The sequence below is a fragment of the Emys orbicularis genome, chromosome 1 (assembly GCF_028017835.1).
Source record: "Emys orbicularis isolate rEmyOrb1 chromosome 1, rEmyOrb1.hap1, whole genome shotgun sequence".
Lineage (NCBI taxonomy): Eukaryota > Metazoa > Chordata > Testudines > Emydidae > Emys > Emys orbicularis.
In genome coordinates this window covers 364,309,497-364,333,913 of record NC_088683.1, presented here as the reverse complement: position 1 = coordinate 364,333,913, position 24,417 = coordinate 364,309,497, and the positions used below count along the sequence as shown (strand labels likewise).

The 24,417-nt window shown below is 62.5% G+C and overlaps 2 protein-coding genes across 5 annotated transcripts in view; one reads left to right on the top strand and one right to left on the bottom strand.

The window, feature by feature from the left end:
- LOC135873386 (sodium-dependent proline transporter-like) overlaps nt 1-11,275 on the top strand; it is a 30,962-nt gene extending 19,687 nt beyond the window's left edge. Inside the window, exons 5-16 of the mRNA XM_065397845.1 lie at nt 1,702-1,850; nt 2,595-2,644; nt 3,382-3,520; nt 4,126-4,260; nt 5,366-5,469; nt 5,951-6,075; nt 7,636-7,748; nt 8,686-8,820; nt 9,193-9,292; nt 9,792-9,910; nt 10,330-10,503; nt 11,138-11,275. Coding sequence (XP_065253917.1) covers nt 1,702-1,850; nt 2,595-2,644; nt 3,382-3,520; nt 4,126-4,260; nt 5,366-5,469; nt 5,951-6,075; nt 7,636-7,748; nt 8,686-8,820; nt 9,193-9,292; nt 9,792-9,910; nt 10,330-10,503; nt 11,138-11,275 — 1,481 coding nt within the window. The remainder of the gene's footprint in view (nt 1-1,701; nt 1,851-2,594; nt 2,645-3,381; nt 3,521-4,125; nt 4,261-5,365; nt 5,470-5,950; nt 6,076-7,635; nt 7,749-8,685; nt 8,821-9,192; nt 9,293-9,791; nt 9,911-10,329; nt 10,504-11,137) is intronic.
- A 5,370-nt stretch (nt 11,276-16,645) lies between these two features.
- STIM1 (stromal interaction molecule 1) overlaps nt 16,646-24,417 on the bottom strand; it is a 160,104-nt gene continuing 152,332 nt past the window's right edge. For 2 of the 4 annotated variants that reach the window (XM_065423459.1, XM_065423460.1), the window contains 2 exons: nt 23,329-23,728; nt 16,646-17,171 (listed from right to left, as the gene is read on the bottom strand). In XM_065423459.1, the coding sequence (XP_065279531.1) occupies nt 16,646-17,171; nt 23,329-23,728 (926 nt within the window). The remainder of the gene's footprint in view (nt 17,172-23,328; nt 23,729-24,417) is intronic. The other 2 variants (XM_065423457.1, XM_065423458.1) reach the window with 1 other exon arrangement.

The window sequence follows — 24,417 nt, the reverse complement described above, 5'->3', positions numbered from 1 at the left end:
AGCACCAGGAAATGCCTCCTTGAACTGCTTTTCAAGGTCGGCGCCCTCTCCGAGCCCCCCAGCTCTGAGCAGCCTGCCCCATAGGCTGTAACACAAAACCCAGCCTCCTCCCCCGTCCCTGGAGGATTTCAAAGCACTAAAGAATCTGCCCTCACGGCCCCCTGGGAGGAGCGTCTGTTGTCTCCATTGCCCAGAGAGGCCAATGGCCTGGCCTGACCTCCCAGATGTGCCCAGCATGGCAGCCCCCACGAAATCCACCAGGCTTTGGGCACCTGGGAACGTCAAGTCCCACAAGTGACTGGCAGGGCTGGGCGCAGAGCCCGGGCTCCTGACTTCCTGCCCTGTGCATTAGCCGCGAGAGTGTCCTTCTTGCTCTAATGGCTGTAAAGTGCTGGAGGTCTCCGGCGCTGTCAGCGTTCTCCGCAGCAGATGGTTCCCAAGCAGAGCTGTGGTGCTCAGCCAAGCTGTCGACTGTCTCCAGCTCTTCCCCCCGCCAGACCCGTGGGAGTGGGACTGGGTGGGGACTCTTCGCATGAGGAGGCTCTAAGCTCACAGAGCAAAACTCTCTCTCGATCGTCTCCTCAGTTGTCCACCTTGATACACCAGAGAAACCCGCTGGGCAGCAGGTTTCGGGCAGCAGATCCTTGCTCCGGCCCCACGCCATTCAGTGCAAGCGTGTGAGGGAGAGACGCCCAGGACCACTCAAACCGCCTGAGCTCAGCAGTGTCCCCCCCCCCCCCCCCCCCCCCCGCTCCTTCTCTACTCGCTCTCCTGGGGGGTTCGGCCCTAGAGCTTCCAGCTCTGTCCCAGGAGCAGGCAGATCACCCTGTGGCCCCAGTGCACCGGCTAAGCCAACGGCAATGCGGGCTGGCAGCCTGAGCACGCCTGGCAGAGCAGGATGCTGGGCTGTCCCTAGTCCCCTATGGGCTCCCTAGCTAGCCGTGCTGGACACTCCTGCTCCGTGTGAGGGCAGGAAGCCTGCCTGGAGAGGAGAGAGTTGGATGAGACGTAAAGGTACCAGCCAGTGAGGGGGCCGGAGAAAGGAAGGGAACGTGGGCTGACAGGCTGAACCTCCCGACAAGAGATGGATCACTGGGCACACAGCCTGCAGACTGGCTGGAGAGAACTGGGGGGACCAGAGTGCCCCGGTGGGTTTTGTCTAGTTCCCGCGTGCAGCGGGGTTCAGATCTGAACGCTCTGTAGCTGGCGCTGGCGTGGGACACCCAGATCCGCTGCGCTGCCGCTCTGCCTGCTTCTCTTTGGCTCCCTCTCAGCGGCCTAGGAGACGTGCTGTTACGTGTCTGGCCAGCGCCTCGCGCAGCCTGCCGTCATCGCCGCGGTCTGAGGGGTGCTCCCTGCAGCACATGCCGCCTCCTGTCGTTGGCAGCGTGCAATGACCTGTGCCCCACAACCTCGCGCTCTTAGCGCAGCTCAGACACGTGGCCTCTTGGCTCGTGCATCCCCCGCCTGTCTCCATCCACCCGTTGTCTCATGAGTGACGTGTGAGCGCTTCGTGCCACACGGAGCGCAGGGGGCCCTGCTCAGCGACGGGGGCCCAGAGGCGCCACTGCCGTACAGCAGATGTGCCGGCTGTGAATGCCAAAGGGCCCAGCTTCGATCCCTGCCGATGCCCGCGGGGGGGGGGGAGGCGGGGGGGTGAGCAAGCAGGGCCGGTGTCAGCTGCACCTTCCTTCCCTGCAGGGATCGGTGTGGGCATGCTGCTCGTCTCCTCGCTGGTGTCGCTCTATTATAACGTCATCATCGCCTGGACTTTCTACTACCTGGGCATGTCCTTCCAGAGCCCCCTGCCCTGGTCTTGCAACGCTCCGCAGAACGCCCCCCTCTGCCAGGTAGGTCTCCTTCCTCCCGGACGGCCGCTGCACCGGGGCGGGCTGGGTTATTCCCCTCAATTAGGCGGCTTGGCCTGGCACTGCTCCTCGTGCTGCTGTGGGTGGGCTAGGAGGGGGCATCTGTCCGGGCCAGCCAGGGCCTCTGGATGTGCTGGGCCCGGGGCACGGCTACTGTAGGAGATGGGGCCAGCCAGCCATAGTGCGAGGATGCTGCTGTTCCCTCTGGGGCCTCTTGCCATTTGGGGAGGTGCAGGTGACCCCCCCCCACAAGCAGCATCCTGCAGGGACCCCACCCCGTGGTGCAGGCTGGTTCCCGGCTACAGAGGAGATGGAACCGCCTACAGGAGCTACCCAGCCCTGTTCCTCACCTGGCCAGAGGGGGTCTCCAGCCCAGCGGGCCCCTCCCACGCCCAGCTTCCCCCCCCTCCAGCCCCCGGGGCGGGTGAGGGAAGAGGAGTAGCATGCTGTGAGATGCAGGGTAGCGGCCAAACCAAGAGGCCACCGGCTGTGTCCTTTAGCTAACACTGGGCCTGATCCAGTGCCCACAGAGAGCCTCCAGCAGGTGTTGCCTTGGCCCTGTGGGGGCAGCAGCGAGCAGTCAGGCCAGGGCTGCTGGGAGCTGCGAGCTCTCTGGGGAGCCGGCCTCTCTGTGCTGTGGGACAAGGAACAGGGAGGAAGCGTCTGCCTGGGGGCGGCTGGCGTAGGGTGGTGGAGCCGGTGACCAGCCCGCTCTGTGTCTTGCAGAACACATCAGGAAATTCCAGTCGGTTCAGTGCCAGCGAGGCCTTCTGGAAGTGAGTGGCTGCGTTACGGTGTTTGCGTTTGAGACTGATTCACCGCCCTTCCCCGCTCGCTGCAGGTCCCAGCCTGCCTGGCGCTCTCCCTCTCCCCCACGGAGCCCCTGTGCTCCCACAGGAGCCTCACCCACCTCCGCTCACTCGGGGACTGCCTCTGCCAGCTCCGTTCTCGGCACTGGGGGCGCTGCAGTCAGCGGGGGGCTGGGATAAGGGGCCAGGACTCCGTGGCGGAAAAAACAGTTGCATCAAGGGAATCCCCCTGCGTGGAGCTGTGGAACTCACTGTCACAGGGCGCACAATGCACGAGAGAATAGCCCCTACCCTGGCACTGGGGCTGAAGCCGTAAGCTCCTCTCCACGCTGGGTTTGGAGGAAGCATCGCCTGCAATACTGTCATGTCTCCGCATTGTCAGTGTCACCCTTGACAGCACACACGGAGACCAGGTCCCTGCCCCAAGCCGCTAGAGACCCAGTGCTGGCAAACTGGCTGTGGGGGTAGCGGGCCTAGCATGCCCGATGTAGGCCTGTGTCATGAGCAGGAGGGGGCTGGCTGGTGGGTGGGAAGCTGTTGCCAACGTAGGAGGCAGGTATGAAGCCAGGAGGGGGCAAAGGGATCTGGTAGTGGGCACGGTGACAGGATTTAACACCCATTCTGGTCCGGGGGTGGGGGGGCGACCCCCTGTGTTCAGTACAGGCTGGCTCCGCGTGTCTCTAACCTGCGCTTGTGCCATGCAGCGAGCAGGTGCTGGGGGTGACGCACAGCTCTGGCCTCCACGACCCGGGCCCGGTGAGGTGGCCGCTCGCCATATGCTTGTTGGTCGCCTGGATCGTCATCTTCCTGTGCATGTTAAAGGGGATCCGCAGCTCCGGCAAGGTGACTGGAGGGCAGGGCGTGGCCGGGGTTTGCTAGCGTGGGCCTGTTGGAGCGTGTTCTCGCGGCAGCCGAAGGGAGGGGGACCCCGTGCGCTGGCTAGGCCCAGAGTTTTCTGTATGTGTGTCCTTTAAAGAGGTAAATGCCCCCAGAAGCTTGGTCAATGGGCACGTTCTTACCAACGCTGATGCCTGAGTATCACAGTCCCCGGCCCCTGCTCCCCGAAGTAGGTGGGTCTGATCCCCGCTTTACATGGGGAAACTGAGGCAGGGCGTGAGGTATTGGGGTCACCTGGAGCGGAGTTGTTGACTATTAGATAGCACTGCCTTCGCGCGGTCTAATCGGTGTTGAGCTGGGGCCGTGTCTCATGAATTCTCATGGGGGGGTGTAAGCAGCCAGTGGTGCTGTCAGCACCGTGGGGGGCTGGTGGGTGCAGCGTGCCAGGGATGGAGGGGGGTGTTACAGCCGGGGGTGTGGCTGTGCAGGGATGGAGGGGGGTGTAAGCAGCCGGCGGTGTGGCCGTGCACGGATAACTGCGGGGGTTACAGATGGGGGTGTGGCTGTGCAGGGATGGAGGGGGGGTTACAGCTGGTGGTGTGCCCGTGCAGGTGGTGTATTTCACAGCGACGTTCCCATACCTGGTCCTCATCGTGCTCATCATCCGAGGAGCCACGCTGGAAGGATCCATCGAGGGCGTTCGCTTCTACCTCTCCTCGGACTGGAGCAGGCTACAGAGCGCTCAGGTACCCCACCCCCCTCCATGGGCACCCTAGACTCCCCCCGCTCGCCATAGAATCCTAGAATATCAGGGTTGGAAGGGACCTCAGGAGATCATCTAGTCCAACCCCCTGCTCAAAGCAGGACCAACCCCAACTAAATCATCCCAGCCCGGGGTTTGTTAAGCCGGGCCTCAAGTGTCGGTGGGCGCGGTGGCGACGGCGGGATGCGGCGGCCCGGCTTTGCGCTCGGCGGGCGCGGTGGCGGCGGCGGCGGGACGCGGCGGCCCGGCTTTGCGCTCGGCAGGCGCGGTGGTGGCGGCGGCGGGACGCGGCGGCCCGGCTTTGCGCTCGGCGGGCGCGGTGGTGGCGGCGGCGGGACGCGGCGGCCCGGCTTTGCGCTCGGCGGGCGCGGTGGTGGCGGCGGCGGGACGCGGCGGCCCGGCTTTGCGCTCGGCGGGCGCGGTGGTGGCGGCGGCGGGACGCGGCGGCCCGGCTTTGCGCTCGGCGGGCGCGGTGGTGGCGGCGGCGGGACGCGGCGGCCCGGCTTTGCGCTCGGCGGGCGCGGTGGTGGCGGCGGCGGGACGCGGCGGCCCGGCTTTGCGTTCGGCGGGCGCGGTGGCGGTGGCGGCGGCGGCGGGACGCGGCGGCCCGGCTTTGCGCTCGGCAGGCGCGGTGGCGGCGGGACGCGGCGGCCCGGCTTTGCGCTCGGTGGGCGCGGTGGCGGCGGGACGCGGCGGCCCGGCTTTGCGCTCGGCGGGCGCGGTGGCGGCGGGACGCGGCAGCCCGGCTTTGCGCTCGGCGGGCACGGTGGCGGCGGCGGCGGGACGCGGCAGCCCGGCTTTGCGCTCGGCGGGCTCGGTGGCGGCGGCGGCGGGACGCGGCAGCCCGGCTTTGCGCTCGGCGGGCACGGTGGCGGCGGCGGCGGGACGCGGCAGCCCGGCTTTGCGCTCGGCGGGCGCGGTGGCGGCGGCGGCGGGACGCAGCAGCCCGGCTTTGCGCTCGGCGGGCGCGGTGGCGGCGGCGGCGGGACGCGGCGGCCCGGCTTTGCGCTCGGCGGGCGCGGCAGCCCGCGAGGAGCGTGTTCAGGGTGGAGAAGGAGCAGGCTCCCAACCAGCTTCTCTCCCCCTAGGTGTGGAACGACGCTGCCTCACAGATCTTCTACTCACTGGGCATTGGCTTCGGGGGGCTGCTCTCCATGGCCTCCTACAACAAGTTTGACAACAACGTGATCAGGTGAATGGCGGGCCAGGGAGCGCTCTGGGCCAGGCCGGGTGGGGCCGAGGCAGCGCGGTCCCGAGTGACCCTGCACACATGCTGCAGGGGAGGCTGCCCAGCTGCCGGGGGGGGGGGGGCGGGGGGGCGTCTTTGCTGCCATGATGACTCCAGAGCCACCTGGGTCTCTACGCTTGTCCCAGAGCTAGAACTTGTGACCTGCTCCTGAATGCCAGGTCCTGCCGGCTGAGCTACGGGGGAGCCTGGGAACTCCAGCTGGCTACCACCGCTGGGTGCGGGGAGCCGGGATCCCAGCTCCTTGGCAGCTCTGCCACCCCCTCGGCTCCATGGGGAGCTGCTTGATGGTGTGAACGTCTCCTCCCAAAGGCTTGACGGTCTCTGTGCCAGAGATCCTGGGCCGGGGGGGGCAGCCCAGGCTCCTACCAACTCCTCATACAACCTCCCCTCCTCCCCCGCCCCGCCCCCACTCTGCTGCCCACAGGGACACCCTGGTTATTGCCATCGGGAACTGCTGCACCAGCTTCTTCGCTGGATTCGCCATCTTCTCCATCCTGGGCCACATGGCGTGGAGGAAGAAAGTGCCGGTGGGGGAGGTGGCCGATTCAGGTACGGGCGGGGCTGGCTGTCCGTCCTGCCTGGGTGAAACCATCCTGCTCAGCCCTTGCCTCCCATCCTGCCCCGCCCCAGCCGAATTCCATGCCCGCCCCAGTGATGTTGGGGGGTTGGGGGGGGGTTTCTGCCAATTCCTCTCCAGATCAGGCCAGCTGGGCCTCCAGCAGGAGGTGCTCTCACTCCGTCCCCTTGAGGATCGGGCGGCTCCTTGCCGGGCGCCTTGCCCTGGATTTAGGAGCTTAGCTTTGGGCAGCTGGGTTTAAAACTTGGCCTTTAACCCTTGGGAGACGGGGGAGGGGGGTGGTGGCTCCGGGGACGATTCAGGCCCATCCCTGCGAGGGGTGCAGCCCGCCCTCAGGGTGTCCCGGCAGGGCACTGCTGGAGTGTCTAATGCGCCCCCCTCACCCCAAACCTTCTCGAATGTGTCCTGGCACAGGGCGTCCCTTCAGGGACCACCGCTAGCACTGACCTGCCTGTCTGGCTGGCACCGCCCTTGCTCTGGTGTGACCTGCACCCATTGGGGCACCCCACCTTTTCCCAGTCCGTTGGGCTCCAGGCGAAAAGCACCTACCCATACCCAATCCATAGGGCTCTGGGTGTAACTAACCCAGTCAATGTAAGTACCCGCCCCCTTTCCCAATCCATAGGGCTCCGGGTGTAACTAACCCGGTCAATGTAAGTACCCGCACCCGTACCCAATCCATAGGGCTCCGGGTGTAACTAACCCAGTCAATGTAAGTATCCACCCCCTTTCCCAATCCGTAGGGCTCTGGGTGTATACTACTTCTGCAGGTGTGCAGGACCTTTTCCCAGTGAAAGAGCCTCACACAGTAATACGCTACATAACCTCTATCTATTACCAATCACCAAAACCGGACTGCACACACTACCCACAGTGCCCACCACTCCCAATCAGACATGAACTTTTCTTGATGGCCATCTGGGGGACTCCAGCTTCTGCACTGTGTCCTTGGCAGAGTGTTGAGGTCTGGCAGCTCTGATCTTTGGGGCTGTGCCCTGGAGTTGGTTCCCAAAGAACTTCTTTTTGGACCCCAGTTTATACAGTGAAACTTGAGTCCTTTTTAGCTGTACCTTAACCAATCATTGCAGTAAAATGTTACTGACCAATCCTAACATCGTGGAACAAAATTCTCTAACCAGTCCTACCTCACCCCCTTCATTAATTTTGCTAGGTGTGAATTAATTATGTAACAGACAAAACAATTAAAGAACCAGACAGACCATACAGATAAACTATGGGGAAGTGGGGACCGTAATGACAAAACAGAACAGAAACGGGGATTTCACAACCACAACTATTGATAAGTGATTTCTTGCCAGACAGATGCTGTCAAACTGAGTTTTCTTTAGCCGTCTTATGTTTCTTTATCTGGTGATAGAAGACGAAGGCCTTAGGCTTTTGGCCTCACGATATGGCTGCAGACAAAGGCCTTATCCTTAGACCGGGGTAGAAACACCCTGGCCAGGAATGAACGTTGCTGGGCTGTGCTGCTTCGGGAGGCCGTGTTCTCCATTTCTTCTCCTCCCCCACAGGTCCTGGGCTTGCCTTCGTGGCCTACCCAGAAGCCCTTGCTCTGCTGCCAGGCTCTGCCTTCTGGTCGGTCCTGTTCTTCCTGATGATGTTCACGCTGGGAGTGGATACTCTGGTGGGTATAACCTGGCAGGTCATCGTTTGCACGCCCCTTCCCTTCACCGCTGGGGGCTGCTGGCCTCTCTGGCCCCCGCCTCCCTGCAGCGCAGAGGTGTCGCCCTCCTGGCCGTGGATCTGGGACGTGCTGGCCCCTAGCGATGGAGAGAAGCTTCTGCGGCCGCCCATCGGCTCCACCTGCCTCTTGGACACATGGTCCAGCAGCGTCCACTGCTCACCCCAGTGTCTGCAAATCCTGCTGGGCCAGGGGGTCCAGAGCTGGGTTCTGTGGCAGAGCTGGGTTCATGGGGGACGGTGTCAGCACCCTCCCCCAGGACACATTGTCATGCCCTTTATAGAGGGGGCAGGGGGTGCTCCTTGGAGGGGTGGGGCAGGAGCATGTGGTGGGACGGGGTGTGGGGTTCTCCTTAGAGGGGTGGGGCAGGAGCATGCGGTGGGGCGGAATGTGGGGTTCTCCTTGGAGGGGTGGGGCAGGAGAATGCGGTGGGACGGGGTGTGGGGTTCTCCTTAGAGGGGTGGGGCAGGAGCATGGGGTGGGGCAGGGGCGTGGGGCAGGAGCATGCGGTGGGGCGGGGTGTGGGGTTCTCCTTGGAGGGGTGGGGCAGGAGAATGCGGTGGGACGGGGTGTGGGGTTCTCCTTGGAGGGGTGGGGCAGGGGCGTGGGGTGCTCTTTGGAGAGGGTGGGCGGGGGGGGGATCCTCGCCACCCTAAGTAGGACGGGCAGTCAGGAGTGACCCTTGCCAGCTTCCTCTGGACTTAGCCCCACATGATGTGTGGGGTGCTCCCCTGCATCCCGGGGCCTGGGGACACTCCCTCCGCACCGGGGCCTGGGACATGCTCAGCAGGGTGCCGGGGCACTGAGCGCACGTCCCGAGATCGGCAGAGCCCCACGGGCAGGTGCCTGGGATGCCCTGACGCCCCCGTCTCTCCCCCAGTTCGGGAACATGGAGGGCATCACCACGGCCGTGCTGGACGAGTTCCCGGCCCTGCGCGAGTGGAGACGGAAAACCCTCTTCCTGGGCACACTGTGCTTCACCTTCTACCTGCTGGGCCTGCTGCTCATCACCGAGGTAGGGCAGAGCTCAGCCCCCGGCCCATCACGTGCAGCCCCATGGGGAGCCGGCTGTCGGGGCCGAATTGTCTCCAGCCCACAGATGCCATCGGCCTCGGGGCAGGAGCCCACGACTGCCTGCTTGGCACGGGGGGCGGGGCCGTCCCCTCTGGACGGGGGCAGCGGAGGGGTGCTCACCCTGCTGTGCCGCACTCGGGCTGGAGATGGGCGGCCGGGCCTGTGGCTCAACTGGCCACAGGCCGGGCAAGCAAAGCGCCCCGCGGCGGGTCCGTGGGGGCAGAGGCTGCCCCTCTGGCATGGCAAGCCTGGGCGCGTTTCCCCGCCTGTGCCCGGCCGGGTGTTCACGTGCCCGCTGCACTGTCGCTTGCAGGGCGGCATTTACTGGTTCACCCTCATCGACGCCTACAGCACCAGCTTCGGTCTCATCATCATCACCCTCTTCATGTGCATTGGCATTGCCTTCTTCTACGGTGAGTGTCCCCAGCCCGGGGCTCGGCGCATCCCAGAGCGTTGGACTAACCTCCCTCCTCACCCACCGCGGAAATGCAGCCGCCTCTGGGGCGCGACGTGGCAGCTGCTTCACAGCACATAGCAACACCACTCCACCTTGTTCAAGCATCAGCCGCGTGCTTGGTACAAGACGCAGAGGGAGCCCTGGCTGATCTCCACCCTGGAGGGCAGTACGTTTCCGGCCAAGGCTCAGGGCCCCAGTGCTTCCTCCAGAAACCAGCAGCACCCTCTGGAACCGCTGACCCGGAAAGAGCACCTCCTCTGAGCTACCAAGTGCCCTCCCTGCAGCCCCCGGGGGTGCTGGGAGATCTGCCATCCAAGCCCTGCCCTGGTGTGCCCCTGGGGAGCTCGCCCAGTGTCGGGTCCGGCTGAGTGGCGGGGATGCCCCAGGCCTGGTGCAGGGGGTGCCCATGGCCCCGGGGGTTCTCCTCTTTAAACCTCCATTTGTCCCCATCTCAGGAGTGAACCAGTTCTGCCGGGACATTGTTGACATGATCTGCCGGTGCCCGCCCTGGTGCAGCAAGGTGGTGCTGTACTTCAAGGCATGCTGGGTATTCATCACGCCGTGCCTGCTGCTGGTAGGTACCGGCCCTGCCCGAGGCGCCCCCAAGCCACACGCAAGGGGCAGCTGCGTGATGCAGGAGCAAAGCCTGCCTGTAGCGCCAGGCCCGGGACAACTCTAGTGCTGAAGCGCTGAGCTGCTCAGGGGCCTTCCTGACCCGGCAGCCAGATGCGGGCCGTGCAGGCCCCGGGTGTCCCGGCCTGTAACCCCCTCGGCATCCCTGGGGCAAGGCCAGACTCGATGGTGCTGCACCACTGCCCCCTAGTGGCTGCAGCCTGCACAGGTAGAACAGACCAATCTCTGGCAGCCCTCGTGACCCCCATCCCCATGGTATCTGGGCCCTTTCGGGGGTGGGGGCGGGCAGGCCCCTTGCTGCAAGAGGGGTCCGGATGGGCTGCGGGTGTCTGACCGTGCTGCTCGGATCTGCCCTTCCAGTTCATCCTCTTCTACATCTTCCTGGAGATGTACACCACGACCCTGCACTACGGCGCCTACGCCTACCCGCGCTGGGGCAAGGCCCTGGGCGTGTGCATGGGCACCGTGACCTGCATCCAGATCCCGCTCTGGGCGCTCGTGGCCATCTGCAGGGAGTCGGGGACGCTGACGGACGTGAGTGTGGAGCCGAGCTGCCCGCTCTGCCTCCTCCCCGTGCAATCCGGCTCCCCCCAGGGGTGGGGAGGGCGTGGCTGGAAGGAGCTGGGAGCTCCCGGCTGGGGGGGTGCCGAGTGGGACATGCTGGGATTTGGATACCTGCCATCTCTCACCACCTGGGGCCCCTGGGCTGGAGCCCCTGCTGGGCCCTGGTTTGTCCTTTCTGGGCAGGGCTCGGGCTCCCGCCCGCAGCCCCGGGGCCCAACCCTGCGGCCGTCGGGCAAATGTTGCAGCCGTGCTTCAGCAGTCGTGTGCCTCAGCCCCCCGCCCCGCGAGTCCTTGGGCCTCGCTCCCCCGAGGGCAGGGCCTGGCGCCTGGCTCACCCCCCCCCCTCCCCTGAGGGCAGGGCCTGGCGCCTGGCTCACCCCCCCCCTCCCCTGAGGGCAGGGCCTGGCGCCTGGCTCACCCCCCCCCTCCCCTGAGGGCAGGGCCTGGCGCCTGGCTCACCCCCCCCCCCCCGAGGGCAGGGCCTGGCGCCTGGCTCACCCCCCCCCCCCCCCGAGGGCAGGGCCTGGTGCCTGGCTCACCCCCCCCCCCTCCCTGAGGGCAGGGCCTGGCGCCTGGCTCACCCCCACCCCCACACTCCTTGCAGCGGTTCCGGAAAGCCATCCACCCCCTGAACTCCTGGCGCACGGCGACCACCCACGTCGAGGTCATCGACGTCCCCTACACCATCAACCTGGTGGACAGCGACTTCGGCAGCCCGCCCCAGGGGAGCAGCGAGGCCTGAGGGGCTGGGGCCGGCAGCAGAACCGGGGCTCCAGGCAGGTCGCTGCCGGTGGTGCCCTCTCCGCTCCGGGCAGCTGCTCTGGGCTCCGTTGTGGCAGGCGGAGGCCGCGGCCGGCGCTCCTGGGTCCCGCTGGAGGCTGCAGCTGGCCGCTCGCCTGCAGGAGCCGATGCTGGGCTGGAACCTGCTGCTCTCCAGCCGCAGCGGTGCCAGCAGGGGGGGGACTGGGGGGGGCCCAGGACTCTGCTCAGGGCTGTGGCCAGTCAGCCGCCGGGCGCTTTGCAAGAGGGGCCTGGCCTCTGAACCTTCTTAACACGACAGGGAAAGGATTGTACGCAAGAGAATCGATTGCACATGGTCCCAAGTGCATGGACAGAGGTGGGCAGACGGGGGGGACCCCGGGGCGCAGACAGAGAGCTGAGTGCTCCTTGCCCAGCTGCACCCTGGGAGGGAAGTGATTCCCCAGCTCTGAAGCGAGGCTGGGCTGCTGCTGTCCTAGCGCTATCCTCTGTGCCGGGGGCTGGCCAGGCTCCCGGGGGCTGGGCCTGGGGCGGAGAGTTGTGGTGGGGGACACCTCCGGCTCTGCACCTGCCAAGCCCACGGGGTCTAGTCCCTGGGTTCCTCGCCTCCCCCCGGCGGCCCATGGGTGGGGTTCTGCCCCCGGCGCCTCGTGCCAGGCTATGGATGGGCACGGAGCCTGTGTGGCTGACTGCCAGGAGTCAGCGCTGAGCTTCCTACTACTGACCCTGCTCGGGGTGGCAGCTGGCAGCACTCAGGCCAGCTGCTCCGTTGGCCAACCCGGCCATGGCTCTAATTGGCTCTTGCCCTGGTCTCAGCCTGGGCCCCCCGGCCCCCTAGCAGGGCAGCAGGGGGCGGCTGGCAGGGCCACAGCCCAAGCGTGCCCCAGGGGCGAGGACTTGTGGCCAGGGGGTTGGTGGTGGCACCAGGTTCATGGTGCACGGCTGGGAAGCACCTTGCCCTCCCCTGCTCCACGGGAACCGCCCAAGAGGGGAGGGTGGCAGCTGCTGCGGGCAGGGCTGGCAGAGGCGCTGATTTGTCCCGGCAGCGAGATGCAGCGGGAGGGGGTCTCTCCACGCGCTGGCCCTGCCGAGGGGCTGGGTTTGGGGGGCCCCGGCTCGCAGGCCGATGGGATTTCTCTGCTGCTGAAATAAAGGCTCAGTGTTTCCTATACAGAACTGGACAGTCTCTTCTTATCGCCCCACTGGCGGCCGTGGGGACAGTGCTGCCCGGTCCCTGGGTGGGGCTGCTCCGGCCTGCAGGGGGAATGGGCCAGCCGGGCCTCCAACTGTATGGCAGCATGAATCGACCCCCCCCTCCCACACCCACACCCTGCAGGGTGGGGGAATTGCTGGGAGGCTGCAGTACTGTGTGCGGGAAGCACTAGGCCCGCCCTGGCTGCGCAATGCACGGCCGGCTCCTCGTGCCCCCCCTGCCCCGAGTCAGCGCACAGCGGGGGGGGGAAGGGAGGCCGGAGCTGGGCATGGGCCAGCACTTCACCGAACTGGGCGCTTTAGGTTTAAACCGTCCCGCTGGCTCTCAGCCCCCAGGAGCTGCCCCCAGCCAAGCCACAGCTGCTCAGGGCCGGCTGCATGCCTGAGGCCTGTTCAAGCTGCCCCAAGCCAGCCCTGGTGCGCACGGCAGGGGCTGGGGGTTGGCTTGGACGTTCCAGCCATGGGCGCGTGGGCGGCTTGGGGTTAGTTTTGGCCCCCCCAGGCTCAGGGCTTTTCATGCCCAAGGCCAGCAGGGGAGCCAGATGCTGCCGTTCCTGCCTGCTGGGCTCCGGCTGCTCCGGGTCTGATCCCCCCCCTGCCAGTTCCGGGTTGACACTGATCTTATCTCTGCAGCTTCCTGCTCCTGCACCAGGGCCGGCCACAGCCTGTGCCCAGCCTGGCCTGCCACCGTGCAGGGCGCAGGCTCCCAGGGGGGAATGCGAGGAGCTTCTGGGGCGGGGCAGAGAGAATTCAGGGGTGGAAGCACCAGCGGCTGCAGGGCCTCTTGGTCATGGCACAGGCTGCCGTGCTGGGAGCAAGGCCCTCGCTCCCCAAGAGGGCTGGCATGGGGGGGGTGGGGCCCGTGCCCCTGCCAAACCTGGGAGAGGCAGGAAAGTTGGCAGCATGTTCAGGGCTGGCTCATTAACAGAGTCACGCCCCAGTGGGGGGGGGGGCAGGCAGAGCCCTGGCCCCCTGTGTGTGTGACTGCTGTGAGGCACCCCCCCCCCCCCCCCGGTGTCATGAGGTGGGTACTAGAGAGCAGCCCACGGCCCCCTGGCTGCTACATGTTGCCCTGGGGCCCCACCTGCTGCATTTCAGTCACAGAATAACTGTGCCAGCCCCCCCTCCCGCAGTGCATCAGGGCAGCCTCTCACCAACCCCCCCCTTGGTCCGGGGGGTGTATCTAGGTGAAGGGCTGCGGGGATCGTACCAGGATGCAAACCAGGGAGTGCCCAGGGCAGCGGAGGTGGGGGGGGGGGGGCTGGCAGCTCCTGAGGCTCTGCTGCCCAGCCTGGGGCTTGGCCTCTCTGAGCAGTGCAGGCTGCCAGGTGCCCGTTCCTCGCGGCACTGCCTGAGCCAGCCAAGAAGAGACCCGCAGCCCCTCGCTCAAAATCTCCTACATGCTTTATTGGATTGAAAACAGTTTTATGAAATGACAAAACAAATCAGACTTGGCAGATGCGTCACAATCGCTGCTTTATAAATGCCACCGCCTTCTCCAGCAAGCATCGGCGCGGGGCGCCAGGCCCAGCTGGGGCACCCCTGCCCACGGGCCGTGCTTAGGGCAGGGAGGAAGCGGCACACACCCGGGCCTCCTGGGGGGCCTGTAAGACACCTAGGCCTGGGCTACACACCGCACCGGGGCCCTTCCCACCCTGCTCTGGAACCACTGCCGGGAGGGAGGTGGGCGCTGCTGCCAGGCAAGGCCCCGAGGCTGCTCTCAGCGGGGTGTGCTGAGCTGGTCTGAAACTGCCCAGTGCAATCAAAGCTGCGTGGCTCAGGACCGGCCCCAGGCTGGCAGGAGCCGGCGGCTGGTGTAATTCCCATCATGGACTGTCAGGGAAGGGCACATGACCCAGGGCTACCTGGCATGCGTTGGCAGCCGCCGCTCGTCCAGCAGGACTCGGGGCTGGGTCTCGCGGGTCAGACAGGTGGCCAGCAGCAGCCAGTGGGGCAGGAGAGTGAGGAATCGCAGGCACTTAATCAATGTAGAGGATTTTTCACTTATCTCAAAGCAACAATGTAATCGTTTAGCTACCGGCTCTAAAACTCCTCCTTAGCCCTTCCTGGAGACGTGACATCCAGTATCTTACACCAGCTACAAGCAAGGGCCCCAGCCAGCCCCGCTCCCTCCTCCGGGATCTTTGCAGCCAGCCCTGCTCCCCCGGCCCCGAGAACACAGGATTCCTCCACAATACCGCAGGCAGAACGCCAGGCCCCGCGCCACGGGGCTCCTTGGTGGGTGCCCAAAGCCTGGGCGCTCCCGCACGGGGAGGGATCGGGTGTGGGGGGCGGTGCACAGGCCAGGCGGGGAGGGCTGGGTGCTCTCCTTCAAGTGAAGGTTACAGACAGGCTCCAGCCGGCTGCGTGGAGGTAGCAATTGGTCACTGACACTGCTCTCGCTGGGGGCGCTGGGGGGCTCTGGGCTGCTGCCCCGCCGGCCTGGGTCTAGTCTGAACAGGGAGCAGCGCTGCAAAGGGGAAGCCCCCTGGGCCGAGGCCAATCGCTCCTCCCTGCGAAACATTCCTGACAGGCCGTGCCGGCTGCAGCAGGTGACCCACCAGCCGAGAGCCGGCTCTGGTTCTCCCCAGCTCCTCATCCTCCCCACGCTCCTCCCACTGCAGCAGCCCAGCCCGGAGGGGCAGACACAGGCTGCCTGAAGCTGCCCTGGGAAGTAAGAACTCCTCACTCCCAGGGAGTCCCTGCTCAGAAACCAGGAGCCGCGAGCCCCAAGCCTGGCATTTTGCTCCCGCTGTGGCACCCCCCCAGCCATCGCAGCAGGGAGGACGCCGGAGGAACCACCACCAGGGGCATTAGAACCACCCCCAGGGGCAGAACCGCCGAGTCCCTCCTCGGCTGGCTGCTGGAACTGGACAGGGCCTGGCACAGCAGAGCCGACTCCTCTTCCAGCCATTTCAGCCCCTCCCCCAGGTATCGGCCCCTGAGGGGAATTCTCATTCCCCAACCCCGCTGGGTCCAGGCCCCGGGGAACGGCCGGTGCGCTCGGCCCTGATCTGCAGCCCAGCCTTTGGCCCTGATCCTGGCCCGACTCACCCAGGCAGCTCAATGAAGGTGCCCGGCTGTCCCCAAATGGCTTGCGGCCCTTCGGCCTGGTGGGAGCTGCTCTGGGGTTCGCAGCACCTGCCTCCCCCACACCCGATTTCCTTTGCCCAGGGCCTGGCCCTGGCCGAGGGAAGCTCCCGCTGCCGAAGCTGGGAAGGCTGAGACAGGGCAGGGCCTGCTGGGGGATCTTCACCGAGCAGGCCCTGCTTCAGAAACAAACCCAGCAGGCCGCAGCCAGCCCCTGAGCCAGCTAAAGAAACAAACACTGCCTAGAATAGACTTGGCCACGGTTCCTGAATGCAGCACCAGCGGCCAGGCCCTGCTCTCTCCCCACAAAGCCCTGGCCCCGCGAGCTGGCACGCGCCTTCTGCTTTCCCCTGCCAAAACCGCAGAAGCCCCATCCTCTCTCCCCAGTCACCCCAGCCACGGGGCACCTGTCCCAAAGTGCCCTTCGCTGCCCACCCAAGAGAGCTGCAAAGCCACGGACCAGGCAGTTACCCCTAAGAGATCGCAGCGGATTCAACCCTGAGTAGCCAGGACTCGGCCCTGACCTCCCGGAGCCGCTGCCCCGGCCCAGGTGAGAGGGAGGCCAAAGCCCTGGGGGTGCATAGATGCAAGCGGCGGGTCCGGCCCAGAGGGACCCCTCCCCTGGGCGGGTTCTCAAGCTTAGCAGGAGCCACGCGTGCAGGAGTCCCGAAGAAGCCGAAAGGGGGAAAATCAAAGCCCGTTAAACAAACCCTAACTGCCGTGTGGCCGAGCGGAGGCAGGGGCACTCGGAAGGCATGAGAAGCCATGCACAGCAAAGCAGGGGGCTACTGAACCGGAGGGAGGGAGAAGGGACGGCTGGTTTCCACGTCAGGAAATAAATACGTTTAAATAGCTCCTCCCCCTGCGGATTTTACACGACTTGATTGGGAGGCAGAGGGTGTCTGGGGGCGGGGAGGAGGGGGTGGGCAATCGCAAGCATCCCACCCATGTGGCTCCTGGAAGGGGGGGGAAGGGTGCCCTCGCTTGTGGCTCTGTGCCCCGCCCCTCCCTGCCCACTGGATTGGGTTGGTGGCCGGCTTTCCTCCTCCTCCTACTTCTTGGGCTTTTTGAAGATCTTTAGGGGGAACTTTTTCTTGCCCTGGCTGGAGTCAGTCTCCTCGCCCGTGGAGCCGCTGTCCTCTTCCCCGGCGTTCTTCTTGGCGGCCAGCTGCGGGATGCGGGTGTTCTTAGCGTTGCCGGGCCTGGAGTCAGAGATGGGGGAGGGCGTGTCGGGCTCGGTGGAGCTGGGGCTGTGTGAGCGGGAGGAATCGGAGTGCCTGATCTCCCCGAGGCTGGCAGACTTCTCCATACCATGGTTCAGCATCATCATCTTCTTCGCCACCACCGGGCTCTCGGCCAGCCGCTCCTGCAAAGCCCCCAGCGAGGAGGCCTCGCTGTGCCTGCTGCCTCCGTTGGAGGTCGGGGCGCAGCCGGCAGGGTGGCCTGAAGCAGCCTCCTCTGCGGACCGGGTCAGCATGGGGGGCCTGGCGGCCAGGAGCTTGGGAGCAGAGCCTGGGATGCGCTGATGGTCGCTCATGTACAGGAAGGAGGAATCGGAGTCGGAGCGACTTAGGTCTCTGTGGGCGGGAGGAGAAGGAGGTCACGACAGAGTCCCGTGCCCGGAGGAGCCTTGCACGCCCACCCATGCACAATGGCTCAGCCCTGCTAACACAGTGGAACTCTCCCATGTGCTATTCTGCAGGGAGAAACTTGCAACAAGCCTCCAGGAGCAAACCAGTCCTGCTGCTCTGGTCCTGCCAGGCCGCGTCCTGCTCTACCGCTGTGCTTGCCCTCCAGGGGGGCTGCTGGCAGGCCCAGCCGAGCCAGGACTTGCCCCGCCCATGCATGCGACTTGGCACACGGGGCAGAGCAAACCCCCACGCAGAGCTGCTGTTTGCAGCTAGTGGGAACCAGGGCAGGTTCCCTTGGCTTCGGCTGTCCGTTCTGTGCCCTTGTGCCTGGAATCAGGGGGCTATAAAATTATTCTGCTTAACTGCCCGGGGGCAAATTTGTCACGTACCCATGGAAGATATACAGCACAGCTATTGCTATGTCTTAACTCAGGAAGTTCCTTCGAGAGGAAATGTAGCCAAACTCCAAACCTGGAGACAATGGACCTTTCTGTGCCTGCGTCCTGTAGATACCTAACTGCTTAGTTTGCAAAATAAGCAAGGAGGAGGGGGCAACCAGCTGAACAATAAGGGGTCATAACAGGGGCGGATACATGTAGCTTGCTAATTATGTATGGTAATGATGGCACATTTTGGCCAATCATAGAGAGATAGATTATCATAAGCAACTGCATATAATGCTTTGGTGTAAGTGTTTTCTTTGTTCTTGCTGACCTATGAGCTCGAACCCAATTGCAATTGAAATAAACGGATCGCCCCTCCCGGGGCTCCTTGCTTGATTAGCTGTGTCTGTCTCTCCTTATTCCTCAGCTGGAACGGACAGGAATTTCTATGACAAGGGCAAAGCCCCGGTGCGGATGAGGCCGAAGGCCAGGGAGAAACGCCGCTGTCAGACAGAGTGCAGGGGCCGTGGGGGCAGCACAGAGGGACCTGGGGCCCGCTCCCAGGACCTCGCCCATGGGGCAGCCGCAAAACTCTCAGCCCTGCACTTCCTGGGCTCAGACAGCTGCACGAGATCAGCTTCACACCATCTGGCTCTTCGCAGGGGCGTAACAACCACCAGCGATAGCTTTACTAACACGGCGGCGACAGGCGTCTCCTCCAGCCGGGTGAGCTCTGGCTGGGCAGGGAGCTCCCCCCTCTCTGGGAACGGTACTTTAGCTTAAACCTTTCCTGTGACTTTACCCTCCAAACCCCGCATCTCTCCCCTGGGACTGCCGTGAACAGAGAGAAGCGAGCAGACTGAAGAGTGGATCTCCCCGCGGAGTGAGTGCTAGGCCTCTCGGCCTGGTCTCCAGGGCATCGGGTCTCATTTGACCAGAGCAGGGTCCCACTGCATTATCTCAGCCTGCAGGCGCGCGCCCAGCCCCTCTCGGCTCTAAGGCTGCAGACTGATCGAAGACAGACAGCGTTCGTCTGGCTGTCCCCCACCCCGCCGCCGAGGCAGCCAGTGCAAATCTCTGACTGCAAGCGTCACCATTAGAGGTGAGGCTTTCCCACGCAAAGCCATGCCTGAATGAACGCTCCTGACGCACAACCGCCCCTGCCAGCCAGACTGCACCGTGGTTTGTGCCACCAGCCTCTTGCCAGTTCTTGCGTTGGGAAAGGATTGGCCAGTGGTGAGCCAATCCTCAGGGGACCTTCGGTCTTTGCAGAACAGAGAAGGCAGGGAGGGCTGCAGAGCCACGCGTTTCCCTTTGCACCCTCAGCTCTGAGCAGCTGCCGGGGTGCAATGGGTCCACCCGACACTGCTGCAGCCAGCAGGCTCCACCGCCACCCCCGCTGGCTCTAGAAAACCCTCTGCCGGACTCACGGGACCCTGCGCAGGGAGAGGTCAAGTGGCACATGCTCTTGTCTGATGGAACTGCTAGGGCTTCACCTGGGACTTCCCAGCCCTGCACAGGCTCCTCCCACAGGGCGAGACCCGCATGTGACAGCAGCCTTTGGTAGGGGCTCCACAGATCTTGACCCACCCCCCACGCCTTCAGAGCCAGGGACTACAACCATACGTCCCTTTGTAGTGGTTGGAGGTCGGGAGGAAGGGGAGAGGGATCCAGAGACAAGAGGGACGAGGGAGAAGGAAGAGAGCAGGGGAAGAAGAGAGGTTAGGCTCTACCATCCCGCCCAGCTGTAGCTCCTAAACCAGCCACTTGAAGCCAACATAGGCCAAGACTTTCGAAAACCGGTGCCTCCAGTTACACTGCCAAGCCCTCCTTTTGGAACCAAATTGGTGGCCTGGGTTTCCGAAAGCCGGGCCGCCTAGCGGCTCTTCTTGGAGTCGGTGGTTGAGAGTTACCCCTGTGACTTGGAGCACAAATTCCATCGGTTTTCACAGGATTTGTGAGTCAGCAGCCCCCAGCCACTGGCTCCCGTGGGAGCAGCCGGGTGCTCGGCCTTATGGAAAACCAGGTCACCGATTTGGGTGCCAAAATAAGGACTCGGGAGTTTAACTTTGGGCCCCCGTTTTTGCGAGTCTTGGCCGCATCGTTACAGTGTTTGACTTTTCTTGTAAATGCAGCCAAGCGTGTTCACAGGCACCAAAGCCACGTGACCGACAGTGTGAGGCCAAGGGCATGAACATCTGATTTACAGATTGCTGCATTTTCTTTTCTACGCTCACCTACTCGTCCTAACTCACTAGTCCAGGTCTGCCAAGTGCCGGGGGTGGATGAGAGAGGGGAGGGCCACGGGAATGGGATGGGCATGAAATGGATAGAAGCAAACTCCTAGAGACAGCAGAATGTGGAAGAATGGAAGGGGAAAGGCAGAACACGTGTGGGCTCCTCGCCTGCCCAGGTCTCTGCTGCCCATTGATTGCTTTTCTCTCACCGGGCTTCCACTGCCCGTATCACACAGGACCTGGGATGAGGTACTCTTGAGCTTTCTACGGATGGATTCAAGGCCGTTCAGCCTGAGTGTTCCATAGCGGGGCCTGGCTCCCCACCCAGTACATATGGCCCTCCTGCCTTTTCCGGCTGGGGCCCAGCTCTACCCAGGCAGCGTCACACAGCTTTGCTTACAGCAGAGCTGGGCCTGACCTCCTGTTTGGTTACGCTGCTGCCCTCAGCATCAAGCAGTCTGGGACTGGGAAGAGGCCCTGACTCACTGGGGAGCCCCATCATTGATTCCCACTCCCCCACCCCATCTAATGGCTCTGGCACCAGGTCTCGGACAGCCCCTGCTCCCACCTTAGAGACGAAGGGCACCCAGGTGGAAGACTCCGTCTCCCGCCCCCTCCCCACCACACGAGAACCACTGGCACAGCATAGGAGCAGGCGCTGGAGAGCGGAAACCCATGTGCACAGATCATCCGCCACCCCCAACCCTGAATGTTAGCATTCAAAGCCACACACCAGGCTCCAGAATCAGAACAGCGCTGACCTTGTTTGCACCAGGTCCTCTGAAGCCAATTGCAAAAGAGAAGCGAAGAGTGAGGAGTTTGTGACAGTCAATCCAGCGGCCTGGCCTTTAGAGAAGGGTCTGTCAGTATTCGCGGGACATGGCAGAAGCAGATGGCTAAGCATGATGCAGTGCCCAGAGCTACTCACTCTCTTTCCTTAGGGGAAAGGAAGAGACTGGCAGAGACACTTCCCTGGCAAAAGCTCCTCAACAGCCGTCTCCTAGGCGTTGCTGGAGCTAAAAGGAGCCAGACATTGTATCACTGAGTTTGGGGCAGTACCCGCCTCTGTCAAGGGGACTCCTGGGTTCTGTTCCTGACTCCAGCACTCTCGGGGGGGGGGGGGGGGGGGTGTCTCTGTGCCTCAGTTTCCCCATGTCATGCTCATCTCTCTTGGGGATGTTGCATGGCTCGACTGATGTCTAGAAGGGGCTCCGAGCTCCTCAGACAAAAGGACTAGAGACATGCAATAAAAAGCTGCAGTTTGACACACAATGAAACAAGAGGCGAATGAAGCCTGGGGACCTAACTGCCCGGCTCTCCTCCCGCCTCGGGCCCTTGCTTTGGACAGTGTAATGGTGGCCACCCTTCCAGGAGACATTCTCAATGGGGCAGAGGCGTCCGTTGCTAAGGAAGTGCCCTTTTGGCAGCAGGTCTCCTCCAGGGGCACAGAGCAGAAACAAATCCGAAATCTCGCTCTTTCAGTGAAAACGACAGAGTCAGGGTCACAAGCGACCACTATGATCTCCGCCTGGGAGCTGAGGAGCAAGCCAAGCCCCCTGCTGCCTCTGACTTGCAGGTCTGCAGGCCTGGGCTTTTTGTAGGGCCAGCAAACGCACATCTGCCCAGGAAAGCAAACAGCTCTGGGGAATAAGATGCCGCTTCTCGTGACAAATTGCCCTTCAAGCTGACGTCAAGACTCCTAGCGTAACCCTGTTTTCCAAGGACTGGGCACTCGGCTGTAAGAACTTACTCAGGGCTGTACCTTGCCATGGAAGGTGTTTCCAGACCTTTACCTGTCAAACGGGACGGGCCCGACTGGACTGAAATTTGGCAAGCCATTCACCTAAATTATATTCAAATGGTTCTTTGCTCTTCTTCCACAAACGATAAATGAGCCAAGACGGTGCTGGTTAATAACCCACTACGGAGCATGTGCAGGGCCACTTTCCCACACGAATTTTCACAAGGCTTGTTGCTCCAGAATGCACACTTCTAAAACGCACAATTAGTTCGTGCTTTACAAGTGCTGTGATTTGTGGCCTGTGGCTCACAGGTTGCTCTGGGCCATCAGGAACATACTGAATCAATAGCGGAGCGTGAGAGTCGGGCAGCTGAAGCCCGGGCTGTGGAAAGTTCTGGACAAGTTGATTATATCCTGGGGAGTATGTAGAACTAGGGCGACCACTACTAATGCAGTCTGCTGTGCTTTGCACTTCTCTAGCCTTTCCTCCGATCTCCAACCATTTGCCACCCACTCATTATTTAACACTGCCACGGAGCTAGGAGAGAATTCCCAGCTTTACAGATGAGGAAACGGAGTCCAGAGAAGGGAGAAGTTGGAAGAGAACCCAGGACGCCTGAACCCAGAACCCTAATCCCAGGCCCTAAGCGCTCGACTATACTCCTTCCATAACTGCGTGTTTAACAGCAGCTTCTGTCCTGAACTAGGGCCTGCTGGAAGTTAATCTAACAGTGGTAGATTCTCTGCCTGCTATCTTCAATCCCATGACCCAAAAGATGCTCTCAAGACACGTCCATGTGATAAGCGGAGAAGCTTTTCCTGTTCGTTTTCACTCATTGTGTGTGAACTGAATTGTGGCGGAAGGCGCCCTGGGCAGCACAGGAAGTGGAATCCTCTACTTCAGCCACAGAACAGCTAGGCACATGAGCAGTGTCAGCACAAGCTCTCGTCACAGTGGGCTTCAGCCATCTTCTAGAAGGACCCTGTCTAGGGAAGAAGAGGACATTCAGTTCCCAAGGCCTCTCTGCTGACACTGCTCACAGGGCTGCTGATCAGCAGTGAGATGGTCTGAACTGGACCAAGTCCACTAACTGATTTCCCATAGGCCACCAAACTGCCTTCTAGTCATTACGGACATGGACCAGACTACAGCTGGTAGCCTAGAGCTGAGACGCTCATCACTCAGCCATCCATTGCCATACGACTGGGGCTGAGACACAGAGGAGAGTGTCAGTCTGAGCTCGACTTCCCCGATACTGCTGGCCCACGTCACCCCCTGAACACAATGGGGCACTTCAGCTCCTGCTGTGTGCTCCCAGCAGCACTCACCAGGAGCTAACCACTTACACTCATTTGCAATTTGCTTGGGAAGAGCCAAAGATGAGACAAGGTTTCAAATAAGGTCAGTGTGTGCTTGATTAGTCGTGTTACCTTTGTTCCCGCAGGCACATCACCCAAATAAAAGACCGATTTAGTCGGAGACACAGGCAATTCTCAGCCAAAACCACAGCACTTCATTGGTTAATCACCACTGAGAGGACAGATGAGGCACTGGACCAAGTGCCTAAAACCGCTCCGCTTACATGGGAGAGAGGCTAAGGAAGCAAAAGCTGTAGAAACCAAGGAACGATTATAGCCCGCAGGGAAAGGGTACAAGGACTCCAAGAGGAAGAACGCCACAGCAAGCATCAGTTCCGAGGCACGGCAGGCTAGAGGGAGCTAGAAAAGAAGGAGCGGTATACCCAAAGCTCTCAGTGTGACAGCGAATCCCCGAGGTGACGTCAGGAGGGGGCAGGTCGGGGGCGGAGTCCATCTGGAGGATATAAGAGGAGGAGGTGTGATGGTAATAGATAGGGTGGGCATGGCAAGCAGGAGAAGATGCAGTGGTGGTGGCGGTGGAGGAGCAAGAGGTGGAAGAGGCGGTGGTGGCGGATGCTGGGCTGGTTCCATGAGCGTCGGAACTAAAAGACTGTCCAGAAGTGAGGCTGTGCATTCGACGAAGAGCAACTCTGCCTGTCAGGTAATGGGCAGGCTGGCCCGGCTCGTTCTGGCCATGCACGTAACTCTCTACCAACCTCTGAGATCCGAGGGAGTGCTGCGGGTCCACGACGCGCTGGCGGACACCGCTCGGCAAGGGGGCAGCTGTAACGACAGAGAAGAGAACACTGAGTGCAGCTGGAGAAGAACCTGTGCACTAAACCAGCCAGGCTGCACTGGCATAAAGCCACCATCCCATGTCAGCATTACAGGTCACAGATCATCAAACTCTGTGCCAATGGAGCACCGCTTTGGCCCTTTTAGCCATCCCGTCAGGGATGCGGTGAGCTGTGCCGATTTGATACAGAAGAGGCGTTACGTCTTTGCTTCTGCTTCGATCAATGACCAGCCCAAGAGAAACAGGGTTTTACATTCCTTATTTTATCCCCATGCTTGTCACAGGTGACCAGAGAGGAGTGTGCACTATCAGAGGTTTATATTACTAGCTTGAGACTGAAGCAAGGGGTCTGATTTTGATTTTACTGATACCAGTTCTACCCCAGTGTATTTGCACTGCTTCCAAGGAAATGCTCCAGATTTACCCCTTTGCTGCTGAGAGCGTGATTTGTCCTTTGATTAAGTACAGTTGCACTTCAACTGAAGCACAAGGAAAGCTTCCATTAAAGGTGCAGGAATCTCTCAGCACTTTCACAGTGTGCCTTTGTCTGCAGGGTTGGATGGCTGAGATGCCCAGTGCAAGACAAGGGAGGACTTTTTGAGATGTATCAGCTGGTCTAACCAATGTTAGTAGGGATAGTTACCATTTTTCACTATTTTATACACCCACCAAGTGC